This window comes from Tiliqua scincoides, chromosome 10 (genome assembly GCF_035046505.1).
Source record: "Tiliqua scincoides isolate rTilSci1 chromosome 10, rTilSci1.hap2, whole genome shotgun sequence".
Classification (NCBI taxonomy): domain Eukaryota; kingdom Metazoa; phylum Chordata; class Lepidosauria; order Squamata; family Scincidae; genus Tiliqua; species Tiliqua scincoides.
In genome coordinates this window covers 23,211,464-23,227,562 of record NC_089830.1, presented here as the reverse complement: position 1 = coordinate 23,227,562, position 16,099 = coordinate 23,211,464, and the positions used below count along the sequence as shown (strand labels likewise).

Sequence of the window (16,099 nt, the reverse complement as noted above, 5' to 3'; positions counted from 1 at the left end):
ACAGAGCCCAAGCCTAGGCATGCCTACTCAGAAGTAAGTCCCATTATAGTCAATGGGGTTTACTCCCAGGAAAGTGTGCATGCCCCCGAAACAGTGCTGATGCAACTGTGCCCACAAGGCATGAACTATGTCCTGTGCTGGTGGTGGGGCAGTCATGGAGGCCTCCTCGACATAATGGAATGTTTCTTACCCTACATCAAGGCTGCACTACAGCTGGAAATTTGGATAGGATTGGGTCCTGTGTTATATATATAGAAACATTCTTATCATTAAAACACAAAACCAGCAGCACTGGTTGGTGATCTGTTACATTTAAATTTCACTGCTTCCTCCAAGGAAATCAGAGCAATAAATAGAGGATGTTCCCCCCCCCCTATTTTTTTCCTTACAACATCCCTTTGAGATAAGCCAGGCTAAGAAACAATGTGTTTGGCCCAAGAACAACCAAGACAGGGTTGCCAACTCTCTAGGATTGACCCGGAGTCTCCAGAAATCAGCATCCCTCTCCAGGGGACCCCTGAAAGCCCATCCTGGAGATCTGAGCAGGACACCCAGGAATTCCCAACATTTCATCGCATGGAAAGAAATTCTTGAGTCAGAGTTGGAAACCTGAAATAGACTCAGGTCCAGGACTCATTCCACTCCATACACAGAGCATGTATGTATTTTGTTTTAAGGGGTTTCTATCCCACCTTTCTGTGGGGCTCCCTTTCCAGTCAACAGAGGCCTTTCTTTGCAAGGATGGGAGCTGCTCTATGGTGCTGACGTAGCGCTATGTCATATGTGAAACCACCCTTTGCTTTCCACCTAGAGCTGATTGCAGAAGGTTCCTAGGGTGGAAGACCCTCAGGAGAGCATTGTCGAGTGTGAAGCCCATTGTCTTCCATGGACTAAAGAAATGCGGTGGGTACATCTACAGCCACCCCTGTCATTTGCTAGTTTCAACTCCCATCACTGGCAGGTTCCTCCGATTTGAAAACCAAAGGATGCAGGAAAATATTGAGAAACAAAACAAGACCCTGTAAGAAAATGTCAAGAGAAGAACACCATCAGCCAGCTGGTGGAGGAAGGAGCCATTGGACAGCATGCTCATAGAGGGCTATGGTGCATCTGGTCACTTCCTTCCTTCCTCCCTCCCTCCCTCCCTTCCTTCCTTCCTTCCTTCCTTCCTATCTAGCTAGCTAGCTAGCCAGCCAGCCAGCCAGCCAGCCAGCCTCACTCTGTCCTGATTTTCAGCAAAAATGGATACCAGGGCAGTTGCTGAAACCAGAAAGAGAAAGACTTACTTGATCAGGGACAGGCCTAGTAGGAACGGAACAACTGTGCTCTCAGTGAGGATCCTGGCTTCTGCAACAATAAAAGAAGGTTGGAACACTAGCATAGCAAGTGGTGCTGGGGGTGCAGTCCACCCTGGGTGGCATGGCCTGGGGTGGGTGACGGGTGCCCCACCTGAGCTCTTGTCAAAGCACAGGCCTGTGCCGTGTTTGAACATAAGAACAGCCCCACGGGATCAGGCCATAGGCCCATCTAGTCCAGCTTCCTGCATCTCACAGCGGCCCACCAAATGCCCCAGGGAGCACACCAGATAACAAGAGACCTCATCCTGGTGCCCTCCCCTGCATCTGGCATTCTGACATAGCCCATTTCTAAAATCAGGAGGTTGTGCATACACATCATGGCTTGTAACCCGTAATGGATTTTTCCTCCAGAAACTTGTCCAATCCCCTTTTAAAGGTGTCCAGGTCAGATGCCGTCACCACATCCTGTGGCAAGGAGTTCCACAGACCAAACACATGCTGAGTAAAGAAATATTTTCTTTTGTCTGTCCTAACCCTCCCAACACTCAATTTTAGTGGATGTCCCCTGGTTCTGGTGTTTTGTGAGCATGTAAAGGGCATCTCCCTATCCACTCTGTCCATCCCCTGCATAACTTTGTATGTCTCAATCATGTCTGCCCTCAGGCGTCTCTTTTCAAGGCTGAAGAGGCCCAAACGCCGTAGCCTTTCCTCGTAAGGAAGGTGCCCCAGCCCCGTAATCTTCTTAGTGGATGAGCCCCCCTGCCCTCACTGAGATTCCAAAGATGGGATGGAAATATGGTAAATAAATAAATAAATAAATAGATAGATAAATACAATACCCAAATGACTGATGGACATTCCAAAGACTTACTCAAACTATAGAAGACGATATTCACGGAAGTTTCCCCACTGGAGCTGTTTCCTCTGCAGAGAACTGAGTGGCGTCCATCCTGGGCCTCCTTGAAGAGCAGGGTGCTGGTGGCTTCGTCCGTCTTATACCAGGAAGTGACCTCCATTTCCTTGTTTGATCCCTCCATGATCTCCCCATCCACCACCCACTGAATCTCAGGCCTCGGGTAGGAGCAGATGGAGCAGTTGCACCTGAATCCGTCGCCCTCCTTCCAGCAGCTGGTGTTCGACTGACTGCATACCTTTGGGCTGTCTGAGAAAGGGCAGACCAGAATGACCAGAGTCAGGATCATTGCCCCTTCCTACTCTGCAGCTGTTTCAGTTCTTCAATTTCTGTGTCATCATCATGTATAGTGCTTTACCACGGAATACAGGTCTCTGCCCCAAGGTGCTTGCGATCTGTGTGGAAGGGAGATGACAGAGGGGAGCAGTGCAGGATAAATGAGGCAAGAGTATGTGATTATTTCCTGTACACATACAGTATTTAGGCTTTGTGATGTAAGTGATGTGCTGAAGGCTTTGGGGAATGAAGGGGGTCATGAAAAGGTGGATCTTGTGGAGGGATTTGAAGGGAGAGAGGCAGATGGCATCCTAGGGTGACCTGGGAGGAAGGCAAAGAAGAAGGGAGAGAGCAGCAGGAGAACTTTGGGCAGCTGAGGATGGTGCAGCCAGCAGAATAAAGGATGCTGGATAGGGTGGCCCAGGGCAAGGCAGCCTTGGCCAGCTTTGAAGGGAAGGACCAGGAATAAGTGCTGGATCTGGGAGTAGATGGGAAGCCAGGTTTAAAGAGGGACGTGGTGTGATCAGAGCAAGGAGAGAGGTGCATGATTTGGGTGGCAGAATGTTGAATGGTAGCAAGGGGCTGAGGTGGGACAACTGGAGGCCCACATGGCTAGCACCTGACCCACTGCAGCCTGCAAAGGTTTGGGCCCAGCCTCCCAGCAGCCCAAGTTCTCCTGGTGTCTGAGGCATCATGCCAATCACTGCCCCCCTCCATTCCTTGGGGTATGCCAGTCTTTTGTTCCTCCTGCTCTCTGGACTGGAAAAGTGGGGAACAGAGTGGCAGAAGGAATGTGGAGGAAAGGGGAGTGGTGGGCCCCAGTATCTCCGACCCCAAGTCATGGGAGCAGATCCCAAGCTCATTTCACAGTGAAGCTGGATCTGCCTCAATAGACAGGATGTGCCACCCTTAACCCTCTGGGTGGACCCACGTTGGTGATGCTTACATGCCATGTAGACTTGGAAAGTTGTCTCGCTGGAGCCCTCCGTGTTCTGTGCCCGGCAAGTGTATCCGCCCATGTCCTGCTGCTTCACACTAAGAAGTGTCAGTGGATTCTCAGATGGAGACTGCTCGGGCTTGGAATGCGATCTGTGCACCCAAGTCACACCAGGCAAGGGGTTGCCCTCCGCTTCACAGCGCAACTGGAGAGAATCACCTTCCTGTGCTTCAGTCTGGGAGAGACCTGTAAGGTTCTTTTCTCCTGCAAGATTCCAAAGGCACAATGAGAAACTTGCAAATGTTGGCGTTGCCCCGGCCCACAATCCTCTGGGTGTCATCAAGCCCATTTTATAGATCATCAACTGAGGCAGAGAGTGTGCGAGCCGCCCAAGGGCACACTACCAATCCACAACAGAGGTGGGAGTAGCTGAATGCAGGTCTGCCACACCTCCAGTGCAATGCTCCTGATGACACATCGCTCTTTGTTTCAAGTGGTTGTGGATTCAGGAGCTAGCAAATGGCCTGTGCAATTCTGTGGCTGTACACTGAAAACTTACCTCCACTTTTGTGTATCAGTTTCCCACTGATCCGTGGCCTTTGAGGTGGATCTGTAAAACAAGTAAAGACCTTATCAGTGATCCCTTCAGCAGAGTTTCAGCAGACTTTGGGGACAGGGTGACCAGACGTCATAGCCACAAAAGAGGACAAGGGACCCTACAATGTAGAACATCCAAGAAAAATGTAGGACATGACAAAATAAAAGCTGAAAGCATTCATATTTGATTTCATGTGGTTAATTTAAACACTATACTCCTTATTAAATTTAAAACTATATTGCATATAATTTACTAATTAAAAGGTTATGTACTGCCTGCAGGGGCTGCTGGCAGGGGAAAAAAAGGACATTTAAGTTCTTTTCCAGGACACAAGGCTCAAAAAGAGGACATGTCCTGGAAAAAAAGAGGATGACTGACCACCTTGGCAGAGAGTCTAAGCCAGGGCACACCAGGCCAGCTTCCTTCCAACCAGGTAGACTGCCACTTGCTCTCTCCCACCTCTGCCCTTCTGCTGCCTCTAGTGGCTACAGAAACCCGAGGGCAGCTGCTGTTTACGTGGAATGGGCATGGCCTTGCTTGATCAGAAGACAGCATTGGGCTTCCTTCATCCACTGGCTCCTGAGAGCCAAGAAACAGACAGCTATGGTGGGACACTCGGAATTCCTTTCAGGTGGCACAGGCTCTTTGGAAGACCATCCCACCATGGGGAGGTCATGTCTTCCCGAACCCTTCAGGAATGCCTGATAAGGGCACAGAATGACTAGTGCCAGAAGTGCAGAATTCCAAGAGCCTGGCCTGGGTTTTTCAGCAGAACCAGACCCGGCTGTGCTGCTTTCAGTCAGTAACCCACTGCCGTCTCCTTCTTCTCCAGGGCAATGACAAACTCGGCCCCCAAAGCCAAACTGAGATCCACGGTTTTTTTTAGCACCAGTATCTATACCCTTCTTTTCCTACATACACAGCAGGACACAGCATTCTCTACTATGTATCCACAATATTAACAGTTCAACAAAGCAACAAACTAAAAGGACAGGAACATCAGGACAGACCAAAAGCAGCCTCGGATAAGAAGGTCTTCAGCTGGCGGCAAAAATAAGACACAGATGGGGCCAGGCGGCTCTCTTGGGCAGGGAGTTCCACTGCCTGGGTGCTACTGCAGAGAAAGCTCCCTCCCAAAGCCCTCCCAACACACCTCTGACAGTAGAACATTCCAGATGACCTGAGAGTGCCAGCAGGTGCGTGTGGGGTTCATTTTGAAGCTCTCTGGGCCCAGGTCATTCAGGACTTTAAAGGTCATGACCAGCCCCATGAACGGAGCTTGGAAGGGACTGGGCAGTCCCTGCAGCTGGAGCATCAACAGCGGTGCTTAGTTCGATGGACCAGCCCCACTCAGCAGCTGAGACCAGGCATTCTGGGTGGACTGAAAGTCCCAGAAGCTCCTCAAGGAACACAGCACAGACATCTCATCTTTATGTCTTGCATTAAACCCTCCTAAGATTTGACCTGGATATTCCAGGCCGTTTGTAAGAATCAATGATTGTGAACTAAGAATTGGAGAGTCAGTGATAGTTTTGCTCTTTTCCCACTGCAAGAGGGGAAGGGGTCTGGGGTCAATAGCCAGACTGGGGAGGGAAACTGACCTCTGATGAAAGGAGATGATCCATACCACTCACAACTGTTCTAAGCACCCAAGCTAGAATTTGTGTGCCGTCGCATTCCCCCCCCCCCCAGCAAACACAGTTCAGAACCAGCTGCTCCAGATATTAAGATATTAAGCATTGGGAAACCTCCCAGCCAGGTTGTCCCCAAGAGGACAGGTGTCAGGAGGGATACAGGAAGCCACTCACACTTGACATTCAAATAGATCCGTTCCTCACGGATCACAGGACTAGCAGATTCTGAGCTGCAGGTGACTCTGCAGGTGAGGGTTTGGTTGTTGTCTGCTGCCGAGGGTGCAAAAGTGGACACTAAGCTCAATGTGTTAGTGCCATTCGACAAGATCCCAGATATATTTCTTGCAAATTCCCAGGAGATTTGGGGGGGCTTCCAAGGGCAACTCGCAGCTGTGCAGGTCAGGTTCACTGGCTGTCCTGCTCGCAGCTCTCCTGGTATCTGTATTTTTGGTTCCGGTTTCGCTGTGAAGAGAAGACCGGAGTCACCATACTGTGTCCTCACCCAACCCCATCTTCTCTTTCCACCAACCATACTTTGCCCCATTGGGTTGGAGGCACCAAGTTGGCTTTCCCATCCCAGAACAGAAGAATGGATCCAGTTCCCTGTCCCCTCTTCCGCCCACCCCTGGATGCTTGATTTTAAACTCACAGCAGCTGCCAGCCATGACAACAGTTGGCTGTAGGTTGTGTGCAACTCTGACACCGTGCAAGATATTGCCTCCATGCGAGGTCCCCGGTTGCTACCCAGAGAGCCCCCTGTTAAAATCACCACCTGCCGTTAGCAAATAAGGTCACAGCAGCTTCTCCTGCCTGTTTTTCCTGGGAGTGTGTGGGGGGTGGGGGAGGAGCAGAGGTGGGTACAGTACTTATTCTTTTAAAGAAAGGGGGTGACCATTCAATCACATGATTCCTTGGCTCCAACCCGTGTCAGTACAATCAGAGGAGCGCATGATATTTCCAAGCATGGAGACCTGATCAGATGACCGGGGGGGAGGGGCTTCAACAGGCAGCAGGCATCCTTTCAGGCACTCACCTGTCACTGTCACAGATATTTTATTTGGGAAACTGTATCTCCCTCTCCCTTTCTCTATTCTGAAGTAATATGCCTTTTGGTCGCTTTCTTGGGCGTCAGTGATGAAGAGGGAGCAGTTGCCTTCCTCCAGTTTGTCGGACAGACGGAAGCGGCCACGAGCATCCTGCGCTATCTCCTTGCTTCCATCATTAGTGGCAAATGCAGGATTCCATGCATGTTGCTTGCCAGACTCATACCAGTACCCATTCAGTGTATCTGCGTTAGTGAAGGATGGATGTGAGTAAGTGAAACTGCAGGGGATGGCGACACAGAGCCCCTTCTGTACTGACACAGAATTAGGGGCATGCAGCTCCAATCCGTTGCACTGCACACCTGCACAAAGGAGAAGACAAAAGACTCAGCCACCCAGCCAGTGAGAGATTCCCATTCTTCAACCCATCACACCCCCCATGACTGGGACAGATTGAGCAGAACAACCTTCCAGGGTGGGCTCCACCTTGTTCCCAGAGGTTGGCCCCTCCCAGCCTCCTCCTCACCCTCCCAAAGCTGGGACATGGAGATCAGTCCTAGGACCAAGGTGGCCAGGGGCTTGCCCATCTTCTTCTTGGGACTGCAGACACTCTTTAACTCTGACGTCAGCCACAGGATCCTAGGAAAGGAGGAGGAAAAGTAAGCAGTTAGAGGCGGACTCCCCAGAGGGAAACTGGGCTGCCAGACAGTGGCCAGCTTTGGTAAGGCATCAGTGAGGGTTGCTGGGCCACATGCGTGCCAAAACCTGGGATTTCTATGGCAGGGCCTGACGTCACTAGACTGCCAACCCTTGAAAATGGAGAGAAAAATCTAATGTCATGGTGGGGCTTGACCTTAAGGAGTCAGGGTCTCAAGATGCACCCGCTGCCATGCCCTAGATTAACCTTTAGCCAGCTGAGAAAGACAGCTGAAGAATCAGGGTGATTTGGGGCAAATCCACCAAATCGTTTTCAAGAGCGATTGCATTTTTGTCCCATTCATCTCATCTTTGCCAGGGGATGTTTGCTGGTGTCTCTTTTTTGTCCATTTTTTAAAATCATCTGGGACAGGGTTTTCATTTTTTCAGCTATGCAGAGCTCTTGGTAAACTCTTACTGAAAAGCAGTCCATACATGCACCGGTACTGGGGCTTGCCGAGGGCCCCTCAGGCTTCTCCCCCCCCCCCAGTGCATTTGCGGGACTTTTTTTTTGTTGTTGTTCAGTCGTTAAGTCATGTCCGACTCTTCGTGACCCCCTGAACCACAGCACGCCAGGCCCCCCTGTCTACCACTAACTTCCGCAGTGTGCCCAAATTCACGTTCATTGCCTCCATGACACTATCTAACCATCTCATCCTCTGCCATCCCCTTCTCCTTTTGCCTTCAGTTTTTCCCAGCATCAGGGTCTTTTCTAAAGAGTCCTTCCTTCTCATGAGATGACCAAGTCTAAAATTAGCCCTCATGTCCCCAGAGCTGATGTGACTGCAGGAACATCACCATCTCCTTCCCTTCCTCACAAGAACTTACAATGGCCCAAACTCTCCTGGAGAGTTTGGGAACCTCTGGTATATATGATTAGAATGGTAATTTAATGCAGAATATACTGAAACAAACCGTGTTGAATTATCTGTGTTCTATCAAAAGTTATAGCCAAATAATCAGAAAAGGAAAACACAACTGCCTTATGTCACAAGAAGTGGATTTTCTTTACTCAAACTGACCAATGAGACTGATTGCTCTGAGAGCCAATGAGGTGGTGTTATGACACATTAGGGAACTGACAAGGTGTTAGTAGGAGTCAGCTCTCATTTCCATGTATCAGAGCTAATACTAGAAATTCTTATTCAGTTGTGAAAGCATCATCAAGTTGGCCACTTTTTTTTGTTGGTTACTGATATGTTGTGTGTTGGGTGTATAAATATTATTGAGTTGCTATTTATTTTTACATTTATTAGGAGATCCATTTGGGGTGAACACCCGGTAAGCATGATGGCTGAGTGGGGATTTGAACCTGAATCTTCTAGGATCCCCAAAAACCTGGTCCCACCCTTGCTCAGGGCGATACAGAGAGTCCCCAACAGTCATCAAAGGACAGAGTTAAGCTCTCTTCTCACCCCAAACAGCCTCCCAAACATCACTATCAACATTGTGATCTGCCAAGCTGCAAATCATCATCTCTGTTCATCCATTGTACCTACTTGGCTGCTCCTCTCTCTCAACCACCATTTTCCCAGGAACAAAATCCACAGGGAACCCAGCACCCTGGCCAGGCCATTCCCTTCCTCCTGTCATTAATGTTTAACCAGGAAAATTGTCTGAAGTGGACAGACGCAAAGGAGGGTGAGGTTCCTCCTGCCCCTTTAGGAGTCTGTGCAGGAAAAAGATCCAGGGCCCATCCAATGTGTTCCCACACAGCAGCCTGGTCATTTTTTTTTTTTTTTTTTGGGGGGGGGGACCCTAACCACAAGTAATAGTGTACATCATCCTTGCAATGGGGTACTTCAGTTTAATAACTAAAGTACCCCATTGCAAGGATGATGTACACTATTATCTGATATCTTCTGGAAGTTTAACTAGACTAAGAATGAGAAGTCTACTCAAATCTTGACTTGCCTTTTGACACCTTCATCATTGAGAAGGTGGAGGAATTAACGGGGGGGGGGGTCATCTACCTTATCAATAGGTAAGGACGAGCCAGGGTGGTGTCATGGTTTGGGAGTTGGACTTTGACCTGGAAGATCCAGGTTCAAATCTGTGCTCAGCCATAAAGCTTCCTGGATGACCTGGAGTCAGTCACCCTCAGCCTCACCTACCTCATAAGGTGAGGACAAAAGAAGGGGAGGAATTATATACACCACCCTGAGCTCCTTGGAGGAAGGGTGGTAGAAAAATGTGGAAAATAAAACAGGGAAGAATCAAGGAAGTGACAAAGGCAGGGATCTGAGGCAAAAACAAGCAAGTCATCTTGGAATTTTATAAATATATATTGAGGGTAAAGAAAACTAAAGGGAGGCAAATTTGAATCCTGGATTTCGGGAAAGCTGAGTTTAGGGCACCCTAAAGATATTTAAGATATCTCATTAGGACTGTGAAAGGAGAAAGCAGCCTGTCACCTGGGCCCAGCCCAGGCGGCCAGGAATTCCCCAGGAGCAGGGGTCTCCTCAGGGGTAAGGGCCTCCTCGGGAGTAAAACCTAAGCACTGTCAGGACTGGGGTCCCAGGCAAGACACTTCCCTGGGAGTAGAACCTAGTGCCTCCTGGGAGCAGCCAGCAGCCAGTGGGCAGAAGGGGTGGTGCTGGCCCACCCCAAGGCTGGCTTCATAAGGAGGCTGGACAGCCTAGAGAGAGGTCACTCCTTTCCAGTTGGGAGCAGGGTCAAAGGGAAGGCCAGAGGGGGTAGCCACCCCAGCCTTATGCTGACAACCCAGAACCCGAAGGGAACTTTTCTTACCTCGGCCCTGGAGAGAGGGGCTGGGGACTGGGAACTCCCCAATCCTAGGCCTGCCTGGGCCTGGGGGGTGATAGCAGGAGAGGTGCGGTTGCAGAACCAAGGACCCGGTACCAACTACCTCCATCGGAGGCCAGCAGATCAAGGGGCAAGCCCAGAGGTACAGGGGGCCCTCCGAAGGACAGCTAAGCTGACCCCCGACAACAGCACTGCAGCCCGCGGGAACCCATACCCCTGGCCGACAAGGGAGCTCTGCCTGAAACCTCAAGGGGTTGGGAAGGAGCGGGGAACGAACCTATTGTGTGCTGACACCATGAGTCTGTGTAAGGCAACGGGGCCTGTGACGTAACAGGCCCCATGAATGTCAAGAGTTTGACACGAGTAAACCGTCTGTGCAAAGGGCTGTGTCTGCTTCCCGTCCTTCTTTCTGCGGATGACCAACTTGCATCGACAGGGTAAGTCCCCCGCGCTCGGTCACACCCCAAGGGGCAGGGTCTCCGCCGCCATGGACATCACACACCCCAAGAGGGATGGGATATTTTGAAAAGTTGCAGAAGGCACAAAAGAAAAGTCCAGAGTTGTCTTGGGAAAACCAGTGTGGCTGCACAAGGAGCTTACTGGAGAGTTGCAAAGTGAGAGAACAAGCACAAGCAGCAGAAAGAGGGAATGTTAAAACAAAAGAGCGGCACACGGGTATAGCCCATACCAGCAGGGATGGTGTCAGGAGAGCTGAAGCACCAAATGAGCTGGGGCTGGCAAGGGATACCAAAAAAGGGGTGGTTATTCTTTGTGCTAGACCTGAAAGAGGAAGGTCAAAGAGATTATAGGTTTGTTGTGCAGAGAAGATGGGGAAGTGGCAGCAGACAACAAAGAGGAGGTCGAACTGCCGAACTCTTGTGCCATCTCCCACAAGTGGTCCAACCTAACAACAGTTGGGCTAACAAGGCATCGTCACAACTCAGAGTAGGTAAAGAGACAGTAAGGGAACACTTAGTTAATTTCAATGACCTTTGGGTTCCCAGGATCAGATGAACCACATCCCAGGGTACTGAAGCATCTCTTAAAATGTTCAGAAGTCCTAGTGGACCTCAAGCTGAACCCGAGCCAGCAATGTGATCCAGCTGCGGAAGAAGCTAATGCAATACCAGGCTGCATCAGCAGAGACACAGAGTCCAGATTCTGGGAAGTTATAGTTCCATCCTGCATTTGGTCAAACCTGACTTGGAATATTGTGTCCTGGGCACCCCATTTTCACAGGAGGACATGGATAAGCGGTGGTGAGTTCAGAAGAGAGCAGTGAAGATGGCGAAAGATATAGAAACTACATCCTGTAATGGTTGAAAAAGTTTATGTGCTTATTCTGCAGAAGAAAAGACTACGGGTGGGGGATGTGACGGCCATCTTCAAGTAGCAGAAGGGCTGTCACACAGAAGGAGGGGAGGTTCTTTGTGGCTCCTGGGGGCATGGCTAGAACCAGTGGTCTGAAACTAGAGGGAAGTGGTTTGAGACTAGAGTGGAGGAATAATGTCTATAAGAGCTGTCAGTGCTGGATGCGTCTGCTTCATACAGCCATAGACTTTCACTTGGTGGAGGTTTTCAAACAGAGGCTGGACAGCCACCTGTACCACTTGCTTGTACTAAGCAAGGGGTCAGACTAGATGTCCTCCAAGGTACCTGCCAACTCTGTGAAACTTTCTTTGCAGAAAGCCAGCTCTCTTCCCCTGCCCTGTTGGACCTAATTTGGTCCAAGATAAGCCTGAACTGGTTCTCCACATTCTTGTGGTTGCTCACTACTTCCCCACAAAGAAGCAGAGAAAGAACTCGTATGTCAAAATCCTCTTTCCACTACACAGGCTTCCTCAATGAGTTCCACCTTTGGTGCTGGTTTACGAGAATCACTTCTTTCTAATATTCATAAGGAACTTATGATTTTACAAGACACATAAATGTGTGTGTTTTTTTTCAAGTGGCTTAGTTAGAGTCCACGTTTAAAGAATACTTCTAGGTCCACAGTTCAATATGGTCAATGACAGTATTATTCACCCTGAAACTGTCAGACTCTCAGCAGCAGGGGTACCTAATAGCCCTGCAGGATCAGGCCAAGGAGCATCTAGTCCAGCTTCTTGTTTCTCAGAGTGGTTCACCAGATGCCTCAGGGTGCACCCAAGACAACAAGTTACCTGCATCCGGTTGCCATTCCCTTACATCTGGCATTCGGAAATAAGCTAATTCTAAAACCTGGAGGGTGCATACAGTCATCATAATTTGTAACCTTTGATGGAACTCCATCACAGGTTCCTCCACTGGTCTGTCCAACCCCCTTTTGAAGACATCTAGGCCAAGTTTCATAACATCCTGTGGCAAGGAGTTCCACAAATTAATCACACACCGTGTAAACAATTGTTTCCTTCAGTGCTATGTGGGCAAGTTCAGTACTAGGTGGGGAATGTCTTTAGAGAAATTAAGAACATAAGAACAGCCCCACTGGATCAGGCCATAGGCCCATCTAGTCCAGCTTCCTGTATCTCACAGCAGCCCCACCAAATGCCCCAGGTAGCACACCAGATAACAAGAGACCTGTATCCTAGTGCCCTCCCTTGCATCTGACATAGTCCATTTCTAAAATTGGGAGGTTGCACATACACATCATGGCTTGTAACCCGTAATGGATTTTTCCTCCAGAAACTTGTCCAATCCCCTTTTAAAGGCATCCAGGCCAGATGCCATCATCACATCCTGCAGCAAGGAGTTCCACAGACCAACCACACGCTGTGTAAAGAAATATTTTCTCTTGTCTGTTCTAACTCTCCCAGCACTCAATTTCAGTGGATGTCCCCTGGTTCTGGAGTTATGTGAGAGTGTAAAGAGTATCTCTCTAGCCACTTTATCCTTCCCCTGCATAATTTTGAATGTCTCAATCATGTCCCCCCTCAGGTGCTTCTTTTCTAGGCTGAAGAGGCCCAAATGCCGTAGCCTTACCTCATAAGGAAGGTTCCCCAGCCCCGTAATCATCTTAGTCGCTCTCTTTTGCACCTTTTTCATTTCCACTATGTCTTTTTTGAGATGTGGCGACCAGAACTGGACACAATACTCCAGGTGTGGCCTTACCGTAGATTTGTACAACGGCATTATAGTATTAGCTATTTTGTTCTCAATACCTTTTCTAATGATCCCAAGCACAGAATTGGCCTTCTTTACTGCAGCCGCACACTGGGCCGACACTTTCATCGACCTGTCCACCACCACCCCAAGATCTCTCTCCTGATCTGTCACAGACAGCTCAGAACCCATCAGCCTATATGTGAAATTTTGATTTTTTGCCCCAATGTGCATGACTTTACACTTACTGACATTGAAATGCATCTGCCATTTTGCTGCCCATTCTGCCAGTTTGGAGAGATCCTTCTGGAGCTCCTCACAATCACATCAGGTCTTCACCACTCGGAAAAGTTTGGTGTCTCTCTCTCCGCCTTAGGACTTCAGCTACTTGGTCACTTTGCTATCAGCCACAGGATCCTAAAAAACAGAAAGGAGGGTGGAAAGCAGGCGGGAAGAGCAGTGTTGGCCATCCTGGGAGCAGTTAGGGTATCATATGGTGGCCAGTGTCACTATTAAGGCATTAGCTAAGATTGCTGGGTTGCATGCATGCCAAAACTTGGGATTTCTGGGGCCTGATGGTGTCACTAGAAAGCCAACCCTTGGGAAATGGAGAAAACATGTTGGACTGGGGTGTAATATGAAAGGGGTGGGGCTTGACATTAAGAAGGCAGGGTCCTGAAGTGGCCCCCAATGCCCTGAGATTAACCTTTGCCATCCATCCAGGTGAGAAAAGAACAATAGCCATTTTGTGCTGTCTTCCAAGCAGGTTAGCAAGGGTCAGTATGGTGTAGTGATCAGAGTGTCTAGGACTAGGGAGATCTGAGTTCAAGTCTTTCCTCAGCCACGAAGCTGACCTTGGGCCAGCCACCATCTCTCAGCCCTGCCTACCTTATAGGAGAGTTGTGATGATGAAATGGGGGAGAAGAAACCGACATAAGTTGCCTTAAGCTTGAGGAAGGAGGACAGAATGCAGACAAAATAATAAAGAAGTGATGAGAAATCAGGATCAAAAATGATTGAGCAGCTCAGCAGGATCCCTCGGTCTCCTGAACCAGATTTACAGCATGAAGCGATAGGTTTTTACTCACAAGTAAATCACATAGCATTCAGTGGGACAAGCTCCCTAGAACACTGGTTCTCAATCTCTCTGGGAATTCGAAGATGAGGATAAATCTTTGCGGGGTTGAGACGAAAAGCAGCAATGTGACCCCCAGGATCACGCTGCTGCTGGGGTAGAGGGGGCTTTTTGAATGTAATGTATCTGATGCCAGGTTCAGGGGGTGCCAGGATCCCCACAGAGCCCTTTGCAGGGCTCCCTTTGGCTTATACAAAGAAGCGGAAGTGGGTCAAGATAACTTTTTTTTCCTTTTACAAGCCACAGAGAGCCCTGCAGAGAGCTTTGGAGGGCTTCTTGCACCCCCTGGATCTGGAGCTACATTTCAGAAAGCCCCCTGTTCCCCAGCAGTGGTGCAATCTTAAGGATTGCGTCAGTGCCTTCTCCCTGCCCCTGCTTCTTAAAGGGAAAGGGGCAGTAGTTCTCCAGCTGGTGGGTCACGACCCACGAGTTTGAGAAGCACTGCCCTTGAAAGAGATAGTAGGACCCTGATGTTCGCCACACATTCATCTGCTCCTCCACTCTCCCAGTCACCCCTTAGATATGTATCTGCCCCAGAAAGGACTTTGAATTGTTTGCAATCAACAGTTCCTGATGGGGTGGGGCGGGGGGGGTAGGCACAAATAGTCTCAGGCTATAGTCTCAGTTTTAGACTTCTTGGGGGTTGGCTACTCTCTTTGGGTGCCAAGAGTCACACACATCAGGCTGGGAGGCAGAGGATGAAACTTTCCTATCCATCAAAGCCAGAGAAGTTTTTTTTAAATGCAAAACTCAGAGGAAAAAAAAAATATCTGCAAAAAGCAGTAGTGCCTTCTAGTTGCTTTTTAAGAAAATTGTTCCTGGGGAAAGAGGACACTGAATGAAAGCAGCATTTTCAGCGTAAACACACTCTCTTATGATGAGCTACTCCAGTTCTGATGGGTGAACCCTCATCTCCTTCCTAAAAGAAGGACTGAAAAAGTTTAGCCCCTCCAGTGTTGCCCAAGACAGAATCATACCTAGGTCATTTGACACCCAGTGCCCCCAAATTTTTGGCAATCCCTCCATATAAGAAAGTGATCTTTGGATGAAGGATGGGCGTTCTGATACTTTCTTTGGCTGAGGTATGGCAGGAGGAGGAGCTCAAGGGGTTTTTTTTGCCTTACAACTGTCTGGAGAAGCCCAGGGTGGGGGATGAGGCAGGGAAGGGGGGAAGGCGGTTCATAGTGATCATGCTTTCCACCGCATGGCTCCGTTTTTCCTTGGATGGAGGAACCCTCACTGAATGACCGACAGTAGTGGCACTACTTCTGAGTACAGCTGCCAAAGATTAGATCGTCCTGGTAGCCTCGCAGCTGCTGCACGTAACCCTCCTCCCTATTGCCGCTTCTGTCCCCACTCTCTTGCTGTCCCTCCCACCCCTTCCACCCTGTTTACAGATGGGCAGGGACAGCAGGGGAATGTTTAAAGTGAACACACACACACACACACACACACACACACACACACACACACCTGGCAACAGCCCCGTTTTTTCCACGGCCAACTTTTTAAAGGGAGCGACTTGACTCCAGTCTTTTCGAGTCACCAACGGGTGACTCAGCAACTCAGAAAGTGCCCCCATTATGACACGTTTCTGAGTTGAGTCGCGGAGGGCAGAGACTCCTGCTGGATTTCCCCATTCCTGGTTAATAACCACTGATAGACTATAGTCCACCATGTATGTTTAGAAACACTTTTAAAGTCATCTAAGCCAGTGACCAA

The 16,099-nt window shown here is 49.3% G+C and overlaps 1 protein-coding gene across 1 annotated transcript; it reads right to left on the bottom strand.

The window, feature by feature from the left end:
- Positions 1-1,282: 1,282 nt before the first annotated feature.
- On the bottom strand, positions 1,283-8,030 carry LOC136661037 (sialic acid-binding Ig-like lectin 5). Its single transcript, XM_066638057.1, has 8 exons — positions 7,993-8,030; positions 7,226-7,338; positions 6,690-7,061; positions 5,831-5,926; positions 3,984-4,034; positions 3,434-3,688; positions 2,170-2,460; positions 1,283-1,347 (listed from the first exon to the last, which is right to left on the bottom strand). Exons 1-8 carry the CDS (start codon positions 8,028-8,030, stop codon positions 1,283-1,285), a joined length of 1,281 nt encoding a protein of 426 aa, XP_066494154.1.
- Positions 8,031-16,099: the final 8,069 nt, after the last annotated feature.

What these genes read in the sequence shown, in the direction of transcription:
- LOC136661037 (XM_066638057.1), bottom strand. Translation starts at nt 8,030, where the DNA reads ATGGAGGCAATGAACGTGAATTTGGGCACACTGCGGAA. An exon ending in AATTTGGGCACACTGCGGAA is followed by an intron (nt 7,339 to 7,992) that starts GTTAGTGGTAGA and finishes CTCCTTTCCTAG; the next exon opens with GATCCTGTGGCTGACGTCAG. An exon ending in CATGTCCCAGCTTTGGGAGG is followed by an intron (nt 7,062 to 7,225) that starts GTGAGGAGGAGG and finishes TCCTTTGTGCAG; the next exon opens with GTGTGCAGTGCAACGGATTG.